Below are 15,305 nucleotides of genomic sequence, written 5' to 3'. Positions count from 1 at the left end.
CCCACTACTGATGTCAGGCTAACAGGTCTATAATTCCCTGTTTTCTCTCTACCTCCTTTTTTAAATAGTGGGACTACATTAGCTACCGTCCAATCCGTTGAACTGTTCCAGAGTCTATAGAATTTTGAAAAATGGCCAGCAATGCATCTACTATTTCTAGGGCCACTTCCTTAAGTACTCTGGGATGTAGATTATCAGGCCCTGAGGATTTATCGGCCTTCAATCCCATCAATTTCCCTTACACAATTTCCCTGCTAATACTGATTTCATATAGTTCCTCCTTCTCACTAGACCCTATGATCCCCAACATTTCTGGGAGGTAATCTGTGTCCTCCTTTGTGAAGACAGAGCCAAAGTATGTGTTAATTGGTCTACCATTTCTTTGTTACCCATTATAAATTCCTCCGTTTCTGACTGTAAGGGATCCATATTTATCTTCACTAATCTTTTTCTCTTCACATATCTATAGAAGTTTTTACAGTCAGTTTTTATGTTCTCTGCAAGCTTACTCCCAAACTCTATTTTCCCCTTCTTAATCAATTCCTTTGTCCTCCTTTGCTGAATTCTAAACTGCTCCCAATCCTCAGGTTTTCTGCTTGTTCTGGCCATTTTATATTTCTCCTCCTTGGATCTAATACTATCCCTAATTTCTTTTGTAAGCCACGGTTGAGCTACCCTTACTGTTTTATTTTTGTGTCAGACAGGAATGAACAATTGTTGTAATTCATCCATGCGCTCTTTAAATGCTAGCCATTGCCTATCCACTGTCAACCCTTTAAGTAACGTTCCCCAATCTATCATAGCTAACTCACGCCTCATACCTTCATAGTTTCCTTTATTTAGATTCAGGACCCTAGTCTCGGAATCAACTCTCTCACTCTCCATCTTCGTCAAGAATTCTATCATGTTATGTTCGCTCTTCCCCAAGGAGCCCCGCAGAACAAGATTGTTCGCTGATCCTTTTTCATAACATAATACACAGTCTAGGATGGCGTGTTCTCTAGTTGGTACCTCAATGTATTGGTCCAAAAACCATCACCTACGCACTCGAGGAATTCCTCCTCTACAGTATTATTGTTAATTTGGTTTGCCCAATCTAAATGTAGATTAAGGTCACCCATAATTACAGTTGCACCCTTATTGAATTATGTGGACTGATTCGGATTGGCTGAAACCTGGCATCTGTGATGCTGGGGACCTCAGGAGGAGATTGAGATGGATCATCCGCTCTGTAATTCTGGCTGAAGTTGGATGCAAATGCTTCAGCCTTGTCTTTTTCACTGATGTGCTGGGCTCCCCCATCATTGAGGATGGAGATATTTGTGGCGCCTCCTCCTCCTCCTGTTAATTGTTTAATTGTCCACCACCATTCATGACTGGATGTAGCAGAACTGCAGAGCTTAGATCTGATCTGTTGGTTATGGGATCGCTTAGCCCTGTCTATTGCATGCTGCTTATGCTGTTTGGCATGCAAATAGTCCTGTGTTGTAGCTTCACCAGGCTGACACATCATTTTTAGGTATGCCTGGTGCGGTTCCTGCATGCTGTACTGCTCTCTTCATTGAAGCAGGGTTGGTCCCCTGGCTTGATGGCAATGGTCAAGTGGGGGATATGCCGGGACATGAGATTACAGACTGTGGTTGAATACAATTCTGCTGCTGCTGATGGCCCACAGCGCCTCATGGATGCCCAGTCTTGAGTTGCTAGATTTGTTTGAAGTATATCCCATTTAGTACGGTGATCGTATCACACAACACGATGGTGGGTGTCCTCATTGTGAAGACAGACTTCATCTTCACAAGGACTGTGCGATGGTCACTCCTATCAATACTGTCATGGTCAGATGCATCTGCAACAGATACGTTGGTGAGGATGAGGTCAAGTACATGTTTCCCTTTTATTGGTTCCCTCATCACCTGCTGCAGACCCAGTCTAGCACCTATGTCTTTTGGGACTCGGCTATCTCGGTCAGTAGTAGTGCTACTGAACCACTCATTGAAGTCACCCATGTCTGTGCTCTTGCCACCTTCAGTGCTTCTTCCAATTGGTGTTCAACATGGAGAAGTACTGATTCATCAGCTGAGGGGGAAAGGGCGGTCGGTGATCATTAGTAGGAGGTTTTCTTGTCCATGTTTGACTCGATGCCGTGAGACTTTTTGGGATCCGGAGTCAATGTTGATGACTCCCAGGGCAACTCCCTCCTGACTGTATACCACTGTGCTGCCAGCCCTGGACAGGACATACCCAGTGATGGTGATTTCTGAGACATTGTCTGTCAGGTATGATTCCGTGAGTATGACTATGTCAGGCTGTTGCTTGACTAGTCTGTGGGACAGCTCTCCCAACTTTGACACAAGCCCCCAGATGTTAGTAAGGAGGACTTTGCAGGGTCGATGGAGCTGGATGGTTGTTTCCAGTGCCTAGATCGATGCCAGGTGGTTCATCTGGTTTCATTCCTTTTCTTCAACTTTGTAACAGTGTGGTACAACTGAGTGACTTACTGCAATAAAAAGAAGAAATGCTGGAAATACTCAGCAGGTCTGGCAGCATCTGTGGAGAGAGAAGCAGAGTTAACATTTCCGGTCAGTGACCCTTCTTCAGAACTGGGTGACTTGCTGGGCTCTTTCAGAGGGCATTGAAGAGTCAACCACATTGCTGTGCGTCTGGAGTCACATGTAATCCAGACCACAGCAGATTTCCTTTCCCAAAGGATATTAGTGAACTAGATGGGTTTTTACAACAATTGACAATGGTTTCATGGTCATCATTGGACTAGCTTTTTAATTCCAGATTTATTAATTGAATTTAGATTTCACGATCAGCTGTGATAGGATTTGAACCCTTGTCCCCAGACCATTGACCTGGACCTCTGGATTACTAGCCCAGAGGCATTACCACTATGTCACCGCCTCCCTCTGTGGTTGACAAAGTCAGCACTGACCTGGGATGGAACCTGGGACATGTCTGATTTGTGTGGCTGTTACCATGTATCGGGGGATACGCTGTTCCTTTTTTCCTACGTTGCTCCTGGTTCAGCAGCGCCTTTATCTTAAACTTCTCAATCTTGTTTTCAAATCCCTCCATGGCTTCACTCCTCCCTATCTCTGTAATCTCCTCCAGCCCCTCAACCTCTGAGATATCTGTTCTTCTCCAAGTCTGGCCTCTTGAGCATCCCCAATTTTCATTGCTCCACCATCAGTGGCCATGCCTTCAGCTTCCTGGACCCTAAGCTCTGGATTTCCCCCCCCCCCCCACAAACCTCTCTGTCTCGCTACCTTATTTTCCTCCTTTAAGGCACTCTTTAAAACCTACCTCTTTGACCAAGCTCTTGGTCACCTGTCTAATGCCTCCTTATGTGGGTCTGTTTCAAATTTTGTTTGTCCATGCTCCTATGAAGTGCCTTGGGGCGTTTTACTATGTTAAAGCTGCTATATAAATGCAAGTTGTTGTTATTACATTGCTGGATGTCATTCTTTAAATACCTGCTATGAGATGTGATAACAATCCCCGCACATTGTAACACACCGAGCCGTGACTTAATTTTTCGACTTTCCAGGTGCATATTGACACCAGGAGCACAAGCCAGATGTTTGACATGATTCGGAAAAAGCTGAGTCACACAGAAGCCTACCCACATTTGGTGTCTGTCCTCCAGCACTGCCTCCAAATGCCCTGTGAGTAGAATTTTCATTGAAACTGTATTTCCATTTTAATTTCCTTTTTATTTGTTTCATGGGATGTGGGCGTCACTGGCTAGGCCAGTATTTATTACGCATCCCTAATTGCCATTGAGAAGGTATTGGTGAGCCTCCTTCTTGAACCGCTGCAATCCATTTGGTGCAGCTGTGCCCACAGTGCTCTCAGGGAGGATGTTCCAGGATTTTGATCCAGTGACAGTGAAGGATTGGCGATATAATTGCAAGTCAGGATGATGTGTGGCTTGGAGGGGAACTTGCAGATGTGGTGTTCCCATGCATCTACTGCCCTTGTCCTTCTAGGTGGAAGTGGGAGCAGATTTGGAAGGTGCTGTCAAAGGAGGGATGGTAAGTTGCTGCAGTGCATCTTGTATATGGAACACACTGCTGCCGCTGTGCGTTGGCAGTGGAGGGAGCGAATGTTGAAGGTGGTGGATGGGGTGCTAATCAAGTGGGCTGCCTTGTCCTGGTTGGTGCCAAGCTTCTTGAGTGTTGTTGGAGTTGCACGCATCCAGGCAAGGGAGAGTATTCCATCACACTCCTGACTTGTGCCTTGTAGATGGTGGACAGGCACTGGGGAGACAGGAATTGAGTTACTCACCGCAGAATTCCGACCTTCTGACCTCTTCTTGTAACCACAGTATTTACATGGCTACTCCAGTTCAGTTTCTGGTCAATGGTAGCCCCCAGGATGTTGATAGTGGGGGATTCAGCGATGGTAATGCCATTGAATGTCAAGGGGAGATGGTTCGATTCTCTCTTGTTGGAGATGGTCATTGCCTGGCACTTGTGTGGCGCGAATGTTACTATTCTCTCTGATCTTGTCTCCTAAATCCTGATGACTTGCAATGGGTTGGGATGACTCAAGCCAGACCATTGTTCCATAACCATCGAGCATCCTTTAGTTCCTTGCCCTATCTTCAATTCCAAACAGCATGTCAATTGGTTATTCAGTAATGGGACTAACATGGCTATGATCAAATAAAAGTTTGAAATTCATATCACCCACTTCATGGAAAGAGTTGTTCCAGTGTTCCAGTGGGCAGAAGAAAAACATGCCAAGCCAGGAAGGAAAGATGATTAGGAAGGATGGACTAATGCTTGGTGAAAGATTGTTTCGAAGGTTTAGGGAGAGGTGTAGATATTCAGCTGATGAATTCCACGGGTGAAGAGGCAGCTTAAAGCTCTTGCACCAATGGAGGTGTGGGGGGGGGTGGGGGAGGGGTGGTGGGGGTGGAGGTGGGAGGGATGGCCGGGGTGGGAAAGCTGGAGTCAGAGGAATGAAGCATTGAAGACATGATATAGGGTTGGAGCAGATTGCAGAGATTGGCTGGAATAAGGCTGTGAAGGGATTTATAGGCAGATGTTGAAGTATCTAATGCTAACTTGTATGCGTTTACCTAACTCAGCAAAGCAAAGAGTTAGAACGTGGGACCTGATGGGGTTATAAGGCTCAGCTATTCATTGGACAAGCTCACTGAGTCTTTGGGGGAGACTGTTTGGTACAGTCCAAGTGGTTTCCATTGGTTCTTCACTCACATAGAATTGCGTAGTATTTCCTGCACAAAGACAGGCCATTCAGCCCAATTGGTCCATGCTGATGCTTATGTTCCACACATGTCTCCTCCCACCCTACCTCATCCAACCCTATCAACAGATCCTATTCCTTTCTCCCTCATGTGCTTATTTGGCTTCCCTTTAAATGCACCAATATTATTCAACTCAGCTACTCCAGCGGTACAGTAGCACAGCGGTTACGTTACTCAACTCATAATTCTGAGCTACTAATTCATACCGTATCAGCTGGGGAATTTAAATTCAATCAATCAATTGATTCTACTATTAGTAATGCTGTTGCATTGTTGTAATAAACACCACTTGTTGACTAATGACCTTTAGGGAAGGAAATCTGCTGTCCTTAACCAGTCTGGACATGTGACTCCAGTCGCACAACAATGTGGTTGACTCTTAACTGTCCTCTGAATTAGCCTAGCGAGCCAATCTATTGTATTCAAGAAGGCAGCTCACTACCAGCTTCTCAAGGGCATTTTGGGATGGGCAATAAATGCTGGCCTTACCAGCAACGCCCACATCCTGTGACTGAATAAAAGAAAATATGGTTGTGAGTTTCACATTTTGACCAACCTCTGGATAAAGAAGTTTCTCCTGAATTTCCCATTGAATTTATTTGTGACCATCTTATATTTATGGCCCCTAGTTTTGGTCTCCCCCACAAATGGAAATGTTACTTAGACTGTGTGAAGGCTCATATCAGAAATAGGGACAGAGAATGAGACACAGACAGCCACAGATACACAAAGACAGAGAAACAGGGGATAAGACTGAAGGAAAGGCAGACAGTCATACTCAGCGCTGAAGTATAATAAACATCTCTGCACCAGAGGACGTCTAACGAGTGGGGTGTCAATTCTTGTTTACACCCTTCCACTCCTGAATGCTGACTCTTGCTGAAGTTCAGTTACACAGGTGCTGGGATCTCTCCAGCACCTCACCTGAATCTTGATGTGTGAGCATGAACAGGGTAGATTGACTGGCTGTTTGTCCATGAATGACTATTTGACCATAGTGGGAGCTGGAATGTTCATCTCAGTGGATTTAACCCAAACAATCAAAAGGAAACTGACTTCCATAGTGACACCATAGCAGGTTGATTCTATAAGCCCCACGCCATCAACATAGGAGATGCCAGGGGTGGAGGCAAGTTGGGTGTGTCAAAGAGTTGGGGAGACAGCCATAATCTCAATATACTCTGAGCTAGGGGGAATTGGAGGAGTCACAGAAGAATCATTTTACCTGATATCACAGTCGCAAAGGGTGAATGACCCTTCACCTCTGCTGGTGTTCATTAAACATCTTCACACAGCCCACAGTCAGTAAGTCCTCCCATGCCACCAGTCCCTGCTTTCTTTGAGGTATTTTCAGGTTCTACTTTTAGGTCCATTGCTGAATGAATAATTGCACGATGCTAGTCAAGTTGTGTTTGATGGAATGCTCTAGGGTGCACTTTCCAATTGCAGTAAGCATAAAATGCATTCAACAGATGTTGGTTTAAATAGAAATATGTGCTCGTCATAAATGCTGGCTCATGCTTCACTTTCTCCCTCCAAGAGTATCAAATGTTGCTATATTATCCTCAGGTTACAAATCTTCTGCCATCTCCCTTTCCATTATTACTATTGGGCACGGCTGACGACTTGCACACACATAGAGGACGGAGGTTGGTGAGGGTTGGGTAGAGGCTGGACTGAGATCCTTTTGGTTATGCGCAAGATAGACTAAAGAATTATCAATTTCTGATGGCCAGAGAGGTGACAGGACGTCTCCATGGAACGGAGGAGCAGGAATCAGCCATTCAGCCCCTCAAGTCTGTTCTGCCATTCGTGGCTGACCTGTATCTTAACTCCATTTACCCGCCTTAATCTGACATCCTTTAGTACCCTTGCCTAACAAAATGTTTTTGATATCTGTTCTGAAATTTTCAGTTTACCCCAGCCTTTTGGAAGACAAAGTTTCGGATTTCCATGACTTTTTGTGCACAGAGGTTCTTCCTGACATCATCCCGGAGCTGCCTAGCTCTAATTTTAAGTTCATGCCCCCTTGTTCTGAACTCCCCCACCAGAAAAAATAGTTTCTCTTTATCTACCCTATCTAATTATCATAAAAACCTCAATTAGATCTCCCCTTTTTTATTCTATACTCAAGGGAACACAAGGCTGGTTTATACAACCTGTTCCCATAATTTAAGCCTTTTTGTTCCCTGAATGTGGGAACTTTCAATCCACCAGTTTAACGGCAAACACTGCCAGAGAGCAATGACATTTGTGGAATGCTCACCCTGACGTGTTGTCAAATGGTAAGATCCAGTTTTAGCAATTTTACATTTTTCTTGGAAGAAAAAATTCACGATAATGGGGCTGCCTTGGTGATGACTTGGTGCTGTCACCGTTTGATGTGTAACTGAGCTGTTCAGCAAAGCATTCGTACCCATCCTTCCTTATGATGTTGCTGGGCCTTAGTCCTTGAGGAATGCTCATTGGTAAATATTTCCAACCCTTCTTGATTCTGAAATGCCCTTCAGGGAAGAGGAACGGAACTAACAGCCAGCATTGGCAGCTCCTCGACAGAATACTACAGCAGATAGTGCTGCAGGACGAAAAAGGGGAAGATCCTGACGTCGCACCATTGGAGAACTTCAATGTGAAGAACATCATTCGGATGTGAGTACTGCACATAACACATTCACACTGGGGAGCGAGTATGTAGCTGTGGTTCGATGAGACTTCCTATATTTGTGTGGTATCCAGTAAAAAAGTGCGTTGACCTGTGGCGGGCAAACCAGGAAGATTCCAGGTTTGATCGTACAGTGGTTCCTGGTCCCGACTGTATCTCAGATTTAAAAATCTCATCCTTGTGCTCAATTCCTGCCATGGGCTCACTCCTCCCTATCTCCATCACCTCCCGAGCCCTACAACCCTCCAAGAACTCTGTGTTCCTCCAATTCTGACCTCTTGCACTTCCTCAATTCCCATCTCTCCACCATTGGCGGCTGTGCCTTCAGCTGCCTAGGTCTTAAAGTCTGGAATTCCTTCCCTGAACCTCTCTGCTTCTCTACATATTTTTCCTCCTTTAGGATGCTCCTTAAAACAATCCTCTGACCAGGCTTTGGTCACCTCTCCTAATATCTCCCATTTAGCTTGGTGTCAAATTTTGTCTGTGAAGCGCCTTGGAATGTTTTACTACATTAAAAGTGCTATATAAATGCAAGTTGTTGTTGTGCCGGATTAGCTCATTTCATCCTGGGTGTGTGGGGCCCCCAAGCAAGAGACGAGCGAAAAAAAAATTCTCACTCTCCCATTTCAGGGACACTCTAATGAGGTATGTATTCTTCCCATATTGAATGCTCCAACGCATTGGGAGTGTTGAAGGTCTGACAATACATACCCACAGCCCCCATTCCTCATCCACAAGTGAGATTGCCTCTTCTTTCCGGTCGAACTTGTCCATCCAAACTCCCATTCAGCCAACTTACTTACGTTCCACTTGCCCTTGGTCCCTTCCTGCCCGCTGCCCAAACAGTTTGGTTACGTGAGGTTTTTATTGTAGCAGATGATAGCACTCTGAGTTTGTTACAAAATAGCCCAACAAATGTGAAATCTTTTAATGTCTTCAGGTTAGTGAATGAAAATGAAGTGAAACAGTGGAAGGATCAAGCGGAGAAGTTCAGGAAAGGTAGGTTTGCAACTGAGACAGAAACGTTATGCAGTTTTTTTATTAATTAATTATTTATTATTATTATAATACATTTTCTATTATTCATTCATGGGATGTGGGTGTCACTGGCTAGGCCAGCATTTATTGTCTTTCCTTAATTGCCCTTGAGAAGGTGGTGATGAGCTGCCTTCTTGCACTGCTGCAGTCCATGGGGACTGTCCTTATTGACAGTGTTGTTCCACCTCATGGTCCTGAAGATCCCAGGATGATCATGCTGCTATGATTCGAGTTAGATTATCTCAGCCAGGGCTTGTCCAAGGGCTTCTTTCTGATTGTTCCCTGCTCACCTTCTAGGCCAGTCTCCTTAGTGGACAGAGTGGTGCTAGCTAAACAAGCAGCAGGAAGCTTAACCACATTCCCTGCTTCGTTTTAGCTGGTTCAACTCCAGCTGATTTGGGGGTCCTTAAGTTTTGGTTCCCCCTACCTGATTCTAAATTCCCTGGGCTGAGGTAAGTGAGAGGTTGCCTTGCACAGATGAGGTCTATTTTCACTGCCTTCTCCCAGTGTTAATGTCCTCAAAATGCTGTTGATATCCTCACTATCCTTTCAACATCTTTGATGTCGGTGGCCATTTTGAAAAAGGCCTACCTGTGGATATCTGTAGTTCCATTTGTAAATCATCTTGAGATGTTTTACTATGTTAAAGGCATTATCTAACAACAGCCTGCATTTAACATGGTACAATGTCCCAAAGTATTTAAAAGGAGAATAATCAGACAAAATTTGACAAAATAAATGTGATTTTCTTTTTTTTATTTGTTTATGGGATGTGGGTGTCGTCGCTGGCCAGGCCAGCATTTATTGACCATCCCAAATTGCCCTTGAGAAGATGGTAATGAGCTGCCTTCTTGAACCGCTGCAGTCCATGGGGTGTAGGTACACCCACAGTGCTGTTAGGAAGGGATTTGTTGTTGTAAAATGGGTAACATTCGCGACTATATACATTACCCCATGTTTGTGAATCATATTAGCTCCACAAATATGGAAAGGCCCAGTTCAGAGTCATGTAGGGTAGTCAAGTATAGGATGGACTGTAGGGGGTATTATATTGCACAGAGGGTCATGGAAAGCTGGAAGAAGTTGACAGGGAAAAAGATTCAGGTGGTCTAGAAAGTGGTAGCACTTGAAGCAACAGCTGGATTAGAATCAAAGAATAAGACAGCACAGAGGTGGCTATTCAGCCCAACATGACTTTGTCAGTTCTTTAAAAGAGCTATCCAATTGCTCCCACTCACTTGCCCTCCCCCATAGCCCTGCATTTGTTCCCTTTTCAAGTATTTATTCAATTCCCTTTTGAAAGTTATTCCTGAAATTGCTTCATATCCCTTTTAGATAGTGCATTCTAGGTCATGACAACTTGCTGTTCATTAGTTTTAAGAATATTAGAGACAGGATAAAAAGGTGATTTAACAGACAGTCAAGCATCGTCCTATTGAGTAATTAAGAACTGGTTTGCTTTCCTCGAGGCCTGAGAAGGCATTGCACATGGATGTGTATTCACTGAGTAGAAAGACTTCTCTTCACTCCTCAGGCTCCTTTGCTAATTATCTTGAATCTGTCTCTTCTGGTTACCAATCCACCTGCCAATGGAAACAGGGTGGATTTTGTAATCGGAAGACAGTAGAGTTGGTCTTCTGGAAGACGGAGATCAAATGGGCTGATGGATCTTCTTTATTTGAACCTGTCTCACAGCCTTATATAATAGTCTTCATTACATTTATTAGGCAAAGCTAAAGCAAAGCAGACGCCTAATGTATTTGACATGGGCATAGTGTGCTGACTGAAACAGATTGACTGAGTTGAGGAATGAAAATTTATATGCACCGTAGACCAGAGGGTTCTCGATAGCACCAGATACATCATCCTGGAGGTTTCACACGTCCTCCTGCCTCCAACTGCTCTGCCCCCACACTCCCACCTTTGGTTGCCCAACACATCCATATGTACTACCTTCCCAGGACAATAGGCAAGTAAACAGGCTCTTAATTACTTGATTGGATGATCTCCGTGGTGGCTCGTGGAGATTTATGTTTAATTCCTGGAGACTCCAGGACAATCCTGGAGCATTGGAAACCCTATTTTCAGCCCAATTAATTTCAATGGAGTGGAAATTAGATGGGTTCTATAAATAGCGGGTGATTCGCTCTGCTGGATTCAAATGTACCTGGTGTGTGGAAGATTTCTGTTTCTGCATTTTTGTTGGGGTCTACATTTCCTCTACCTTAATTCATACAAGCACGGGGCATGAAGGGCTGAATGGCCTCCTCCTGTGGCATGAACTCCCTTGCACACAGGCATGTGATTGTTTTATTTTTATGGACAGAACACATAGAATTGTTGGCGAGACTCGAAAAGAAGGAGAGGGAGTGTGAGACCAAAACCCAGGAGAAGGACGACATGATGAAAACTCTCAACAAGATGAAGGACAAGCTCCAGAAAGAGTCGGTGGAGTTGCGCCAAACGAGAGATCAAGTGGTGGAACTCTCTGTCCACCTGAATGAACTGGCAAACTCGGTAAGAACCCCACCCCCTCGCCCCTGCCATCATCAGCCAATACAACTTAGAGATGACAAGGGAACCATGTTTGAAAATAAGTTCATTTCTCTGAACTGCTACAAAGGGAGTTGTTACAAATACGAACATACATATGAACATATGGATTAGGAGCAGATGTTGGCCACTCGGCCCCTCAAGCCTACTCCACCAATCAACAAGATCATAGCTGATTTGATTGTAACCTCAACTCCACATTCCCACCTACCACTGAGAAACTTTCACCCCCTTGCTTATCAAGAACCTATTTAACTCTGCCTACAAATATTTAAAGACTCTGCTTCCACCGCCTTTTGGGGAAGAAAGTTCCAAAGACTCAGGAACCTCAGAGAAAAAATGTCTCCTCATCTCTGTCTTAAATGAGCAACCCCTTATTTTCAAATAGTGACCCCTTGTTCTAGATTCCCCCACAAGGGGAAACATCCTTTCCACATCCACCCTGTCAAGACCCTCAGGATCTTATATGTTTCAATCAAGTTGCCTGTTACTCTTCTAAACTCCAATGGTTACAAAGAAAGATTTCAAATGACCTAGCGGAAGTTTTAAATTTCCATTCTTTATGAAAGAAAGATTTGCATTTATACAATACTTTTCATGACCACAGGATGCCCTCAAGCATTTTACAGCCAAAAAAGTACTTTTGAAATGTAGTCACTATTGTAAAGAAGGCAACCGGGCAGTTCCCACAAACAGTACTGGCTAGATCATCCTTTTTAGTGTTGATTGAGGAGTAACTGTTCACCAGAACACCAGTAGAACTGCCTGCTCTTTGAATAGTACAATGAGATCTTTTATGTCCACCTGTGAGGGCAGACTTGGTTTAATGTCTCATCCAAAAGACGACACCTTCAACAGTGCAGCACACCCTCAATACTGCACTGAGATTTCAGCTTAGATGGGATTTAAACCCACGGCTTCCTGACTCAGAGGCAAGAGTGCTGCCACTGAGCCATGGCCAAACACACATGCTTTAAAACTGTTGTCCATTTTGACTTATTTTTGTGCAGTGAGCACTGTGCATGTGCTACCTGAGCTCAGTTTTCTTTTCGTTCGTGGGATGTGAGCATCACTGGCAAGGCCGGCAGTTAGTCATAGAGTTATACAGCACAGAAACAGGCCCTTCGGCCCATCGTGTCCGTGCCGGCTATCAAACACCTAACTATTCTAATCCCATTTTCCAGCACTTGGCCCGTAGCCTTGTATGCTATGGTATTTCAAGTGCTCATCTAAATACTTCTTCAATGTTGTGAGGGTTCCTGCCTTTACCACCTCTTCAGGCAGTGCATTCCAGATTCCAAACACCCTCTGGGTGATAAGATTTTTCCTCAAATCCCCTCTAAACCTCCTGCCCTTTACCTTAAATCTATGGCCCCTGGTTATTGACATCTCTGCTAAGGGAAAAAGTTTCTTCCTATCTAACCTATCAATGCCCCTCATATTTTTGTATATCTCAATCAGGTCCCCCCTCAGCCTTTTCAGCTCCAAGGAAAACAACCCTAGCCTTTTCAGTCTCTCTACATAGCTGAAATGCTCCAGCCCAGGCAACATCCTGGTGAATCTCCTCTGCACCCTCTCCAGTGCAATCACATCCTTCCTATAATGTGGTGCCCAGAACTGTACACAGTACTCCAGCTGTGGCCAAATTAGCGTTTTATACAGCTTCACCATAACCTCCCCGCTCTTATATTCTATGCCTTGGCTGATGAAGGCAAGTATCCTGTAGGCCTTCTATCCACCTTATCTACCTGTGCTGCTGCCTTCAGTGATCTATGGACAAGTACACCAAGGTCTCTTTGACCTTCTGTACTTCCTAGGGTCCTACCATCTATTATATATTCCTTTGCCTTGTTAGTCCTCTCAAAATGCATCATCTCACACTTCTCAGGATTAAATTCCATTTGGCACTGCTCTGCCCATCTTACCAGCCCATCGATATTGTCCTGTAATCTAAGGCTTTCCTCCTCACTATTTACGACACCACCAATTTTCGTGTCATCTGCGAACTTACTTATCATACCTCCTATATTCACATCTAAATCATTAATGTATGGGCATTTATTGCCCATCCCTAATTGCCCTTGAGAAGGTGGTGGCGAGCCTCCTTCTTGAACCGCTGCAGTCCATCTGGTGTGGGTGCTGTTATAGAGGGAGTTCCAGTTGGTAGCGCTGGTTATGGGTTCAGGCCGCACTCAAGCATATAATCTGGCCTAATACTCTGCGAGCGGACAGAGAGAGTGCTGCACTGTCAGACATGCTGTCCCATTGGATGAGTGTTAAATGCTTTTAACCTATCTCTGAGGTTCAGGTGGATGTTAAAGAACTCAAGGTACTATTCAGAGCAGAGCAGTGAATTTTCCTGCTGTCAGTGTCAGCAGTGCCCTCTCAGACAATGCCAGTAAAAGAGGTTAACTGGCTATTCATCTTATTAATATTCTGAGAGAAAGTGGCTGCCCTATTTTCAAACATAACAACAGACTGTACTTCATATTCATTTACTGTACAAAGTGTTTTGGTATGTTTTGACACAATGCGGCAAACATTATTTATATAATGCACCACAACTCTGTCAATTCTTTGATATTCAGTGCAGATTTACTTCATTTTAAAATTTCTGGATGCTCTATGGTCCCTGACAGGAAACAGAACAGCCATGTGTTTATAAAGTAGAAGAGGAATTTGATTAGTTTGACACAATGTAATGTTAAAAAAGAGGGAAATTCCCCATCAGGACCTCTTGAGAAATTAAACAGTCAGAAAGAATCGCCATTAATAAAACATCAACATGAAGTAGTAGAGGCGAATAGCACAGATGGAACTAAGGGGGAGCTAGATAAGCACACAAGGGAGAAAGGAATAGAAGAATATGCTGATAGGGTGAGATGAAGTAGGGTGGAAGGAGACCCGTTGAGTATAAACACTGACATGAACCAGTTGGGCCGAATGGCCTATTTCTGGGAAGTACATTTAATATAATCCTATGTAATATGTGTCAAATACTATTTCCTTTGGCTGTTTTTCGAAACAAAAATTGTTAGAAGCAGTGGGATCGGCTTGTTGCCTTGAAAGATTTACTGAGAGAGCTGTATTTGTAATTAGGGTGAAATCTAACTTTGACGGGGTGGAGGGGTATTATGCAAAACAGATCAATTGCTCGTGGTCCAACCCATCCAATTTTCCCTTGTTTGAGCTGCCACCACCCATTTTGTGCCCCTTCCCCCTGGTGAAAGTTAACTTTTACCCCCACAGTCTATCCCAGGTGTATCTCAGCCTCAGACTAGGTTACTTTTTTATTATTCACTTGTGGGATGTGGGCGTCACTGGCCAGGCCAGCATTTATTGCCCATCCCTAATTGCCCTTGAGAAGATGGTGGTGAACTGCCTTCTTGAACTGCTGCAGTCCATGTGGGGTAGGTACACCCACAGTGCTGTTAGGAAGGGAGTTCCAGAATTTACGGGGATATAGTTCCAAGTCAGGATGGTGTGAGACTTGGAGGGGAACTTGCAGTTGGTGGTGTTCCCATGCATCTGCTTGTCCTTCTAGGTGGTAGAGGTCACGGATTTGGAAGGTGCTGTTAAATGAGCCTTGGTGAGTTGCTGTAGTGCATCTTGTAGATGGTACACACTGCTGCCACACCGCGTCAGTGGTGGAAGGAGTGAATGTTGATGGTGGTGGATGGGGTGCCAGTCCAGTGGGCGGCTTTGTCCTGGATGGTGTTGAGCTTCTTGAGTGTTGCTGGAGCTGCACCCATCCAGACAAGTGGAGAG

General features: G+C 44.4%; 1 protein-coding gene across 6 annotated transcripts in view; it reads left to right on the top strand.

Moving 5' to 3' along the window:
- daam2 (dishevelled associated activator of morphogenesis 2) overlaps window positions 1-15,305 on the top strand; it is a 391,719-nt gene that overhangs the window by 256,413 nt on the left and 120,001 nt on the right. For all 6 annotated transcript variants that reach the window (XM_068027781.1, XM_068027780.1, XM_068027792.1 and 3 more), the window contains 4 exons: window positions 3,557-3,674; window positions 7,795-7,933; window positions 8,887-8,945; window positions 11,311-11,501. In XM_068027781.1, coding sequence (XP_067883882.1) covers window positions 3,557-3,674; window positions 7,795-7,933; window positions 8,887-8,945; window positions 11,311-11,501 — 507 coding nt within the window. The remainder of the gene's footprint in view (window positions 1-3,556; window positions 3,675-7,794; window positions 7,934-8,886; window positions 8,946-11,310; window positions 11,502-15,305) is intronic.

This window comes from Heterodontus francisci, chromosome 3 (genome assembly GCF_036365525.1).
Source record: "Heterodontus francisci isolate sHetFra1 chromosome 3, sHetFra1.hap1, whole genome shotgun sequence".
NCBI classification, from domain to species: domain Eukaryota; kingdom Metazoa; phylum Chordata; class Chondrichthyes; order Heterodontiformes; family Heterodontidae; genus Heterodontus; species Heterodontus francisci.
The sequence above is the reverse complement of the archived record's forward strand: the minus strand, read 5'-3'. Positions and strand labels throughout refer to the sequence as shown.